This window comes from Nematolebias whitei, chromosome 1 (genome assembly GCF_014905685.2).
Source record: "Nematolebias whitei isolate Nwh7 chromosome 1, NemWhi1, whole genome shotgun sequence".
NCBI classification, from domain to species: Eukaryota; Metazoa; Chordata; class Actinopteri; order Cyprinodontiformes; family Rivulidae; genus Nematolebias; species Nematolebias whitei.
Window position 1 is genome coordinate 38,773,330 of NC_056498.1, and position 3,608 is coordinate 38,776,937.

Sequence of the window (3,608 nt, forward strand, 5' to 3'; positions counted from 1 at the left end):
CCATGTATGAATAGAGCATGCTCTGCTTCTCTTCCACCCCCCACCCCCACCCCCACCCCAGTGTAGCGCTATGCTAGATATTCACTCATCAGTTCATCATCAGGGGCATTCATCCTGATCTACTCCATGTTCTTAGTTTTTTCATCTTGTATAGTGGTCTGGATGCTCAATAGTCCTCTGCCTCCCTCCTTTCTATTAGTGTATTGTCTCAGGGTGCTGGACACTTGGAGTGAAACCCTCCATGCATTGTGAAGAGCTTTTGAGTCTTGATGTCAGTGGTTTCTATTTCCTTTAGCCGGGCTATTATACCATCTAGGTATCTGACAACTGGCACTCCATACATGTTGATGATTTGACTTTGTTTTTGTCATTCTGGCTCTTCAGGACCTGACTAACTCTCTGTATGTACTTGGTTGTGACTGACTTCCATGTGGCATCATCATGGTTCCCATGAGACTGTTTGATTCCAAGGTATTTGTAGCTGTCCTTTACATTTGCAATGTTGCCTTCAGGTAGTTCAACCCCTTCACTTGTGATTACCTTCCCTCTCCTGGATACCTTTCAACAACATTTATCTAGTGCAGGTGACATTCCAGTATCCACTGATCTATCCTGGTGAAGTGGACTAATAAGTCAATGTTTCACGTATTATTTTAGCATACAGACTGATGTCATTATGTAGAGGCTGTGACCAATAGTCAAATTTGGAACTTTAGCCACTCTTCGTGATGACATAGTTAACGTAGTTCAAGTCTATAAAAAGCAATATTAGGAACAGAGAATGCCATACTTGATTATATTGAATGCAGTAACTTTCAAACTGGCCTCTAGTGTCTTCTGGTTTCCCATCGAATTCTTGATGAAGCCTCTTAGTGTCCTGTTTTTTTTCCCGTCATTTGATTTGTGTAATTAATTGTCATTATCATTCACCAAGGTGGCATTTAGACATTACGTAATCCCAAGAATTTCTACGTATACTTGAAAGTGCTTTTCAAATTGAGTAATATTGTTAAGCATATTCCCTGTGATGGACTTGCGACCTGTCCAGGGTGTCCCCCACCCCTCGCACAGTGATTGCTGGACATGGGCACCGGCGACCCCCGTGACCCAAAATGGAAGAAGTGGGTAAAAGATAATGAATGGATGGATGGATGTTAAGCATATTGAGTATATAAGCATTGGTATATTCACCATGCCATCACCAGCTGATTCATCTACTACATTTATTCTACTATTTATTTATCATTCCTTTTTGTATTTATCTTTCAGAAGATGTCCAGAACAAGAACGGTGATCCTGACGATCCTGTACATTCTGTTGCTGAGACCCTCTGACTGTAAAGGCAGCAAGATTCTGGTGGTTCCTTTTGACGGAAGCCACTGGCTCAACATGAAGGTTATCCTTGAAGAACTTCACTCCAGGGGCCACCAAATTACAGTTCTACGCTCTGCCAAGAGCTGGTACATCTCTAATAACTCCTCCATTTATACCTCCATTGATGTCCCAATGCTACAGGACGAGACAGACATTAACGAATACAACGAAATGCCACCAGACGTCATGAACTGTCGCAGCTATCCTGAATTTTTACGCATCATTTGTATGCGACGCTTGATCACATCTTTGTTAGTAAATGCCCATGACACTCTGGCCAGATCAGCAGGAGCAATATTAAATGACCGTGTGTTAATAAAAAAGTTACAGGAGTCCAAGTATGAATTAATATTAGCTGACCCAGGTTTGCCTTTAGGAGTAATTCTGGGTAGTTATTTAAAGTTGCCGATGGTTTTGAACGTACGTTGGCTTAATACTGGGGATGCTCATTTTGACATAGCTCCTTCTCCTGTCTCATATGTTCCTCACACAACAAGTGAACTTCACGACAAAATGGATTTCCTAGAGAGGACAAAGAATATGTTTTACTTTCTCCAATGTGTTTATGAGCAATACTTTTTGATTAATCCTGCTTACTCAGATGTGTTTGAGCGTCACTTCCCTCCTGGGACTGACTTGTTGTCTTTGCAGCTTTCAGCTGATATCTGGTTGCTCAGGGCAGATTTTGTCTTTGAGTTTCCTCGGCCCACCATGCCCAACATTGTTTACATTGGAGGGTCCCAGTGCAAAGAGGCCAAACCCCTCACTGCAGAGTTGGAGGCATTCATGCAGAGTTCTGGGGAACACGGAGTGATCGTCATGTCTCTTGGAACACTGGTGTCAACTCTACCACCTAAGATCACTGAAGCTATCGCCGCTGCTTTTGCGCAGCTCCCTCAAAAGGTGATTTGGAGGTTTGACGGTGAAAAGCCTTCCTCTCTGGGTAATAATACCCTTCTGGTGAAGTGGCTGCCCCAGAACGACCTCCTGGGACACCCCAAGACTCGTGTCTTTGTAGCCCATGGAGGGACCAATGGGATGTACGAGGCCATCTATCACAGTGTTCCTGTTCTGGGTATGCCTCTCCTTTTTGATCAGTTTGACAATGTACTAAGACTGAAGGTCCGTGGTGCTGCTCGAGTAGTGGAGGTCCGATCACTGACCAAAGAGAACTTCCTGGAGGCTCTAAAGGACCTCATAGAGAATCCATCTTATCACAGGAACATAAAGCACCTCTCTCAGCTACACCGTGACCGACCAATGTCTCCCTTGGACACAGCGATCTTCTGGATCGAGTATGTCATCAGGCACAAAGGAGCTGCCCACCTGAAGTCTGCAGGTATCAGCCTGCCTTGGTATGCCTACTACAGTCTAGATGTGGCTGCCATTTTGTTGGCCATAACTGGAACCTTCATCTGGGGTTTAGTCCTGGTCTGTAGGTGTCTCTGCTATCGGTTGTTCAGGAAAAAGATAAAGGCAGAATAAATTAATAAATAATCAAACATATTGCTTTTCTGGATAACTGCTGAAATTCTTTTGTGTATTTTTGCCTTTCTACAACCAATATTATGCAAGTAATAAACATATTACTGTCTCAGATTCTAACTCGTTTTCCCTTAATAAAGCTCTCAGCCAAAATGTAAAGTGTGGTGAACGTTATTTTTATACAATCACTTATGACAGAAATGCTTTAGCTAGAGATGTAGAAAAAACATACAGTAACCTGAACATTGGTTAATTTTAGAGCTTTCTTTAATGGCATCGCAATCATTATATGTGAAGGGGACAAGTCCCCCCCCACATTAAAAAAATTGTTAATGTGGACCCCCCCCCCCCATCCACTTTTACTATGAAACATTAGTTTAGTTGGCGCAGTTTCTCTTTCTTCATGAACGAATCCATTCCACTTGATTAACAGGAAAATACTCAAGCCACTAAAACTCCACTCCAGGTTTTCCTGGTTACCTCCAACTCTAAACACACAGAGCAGAAACTGTGCAGGCAGCAGCTGCTGAGTCTCCTGCTTCGGCAGAAAACACGCACAGGTGGAGGAGATGGAGACGCTTCTGTGTTGCTCACTCGCCAGCTTAGCGAGCTTAGTGCGGGCAGTTGTTGACCGGGGGGGGGTTGATCATATATTCATGTTAGGAGGATGCTTGAGAGCAGCGCTACACCTGTAGCATCTTAGCTGTACCTGTGACACTGTGAGACGCTGCAGGTGTAAGAGACGCTGT

General features: G+C 43.6%; 1 protein-coding gene across 1 annotated transcript; it reads left to right on the forward strand.

Moving 5' to 3' along the window:
* The first annotated feature begins 1,272 nt into the window (after nt 1-1,272).
* Nucleotides 1,273-2,859, forward strand: LOC119417130 (UDP-glucuronosyltransferase 1-2-like). Its single transcript, XM_037684344.1, has one exon. The coding sequence runs from the start codon at nt 1,273-1,275 to the stop codon at nt 2,857-2,859; it is 1,587 nt and encodes a 528-aa protein (XP_037540272.1).
* Nucleotides 2,860-3,608: the final 749 nt, after the last annotated feature.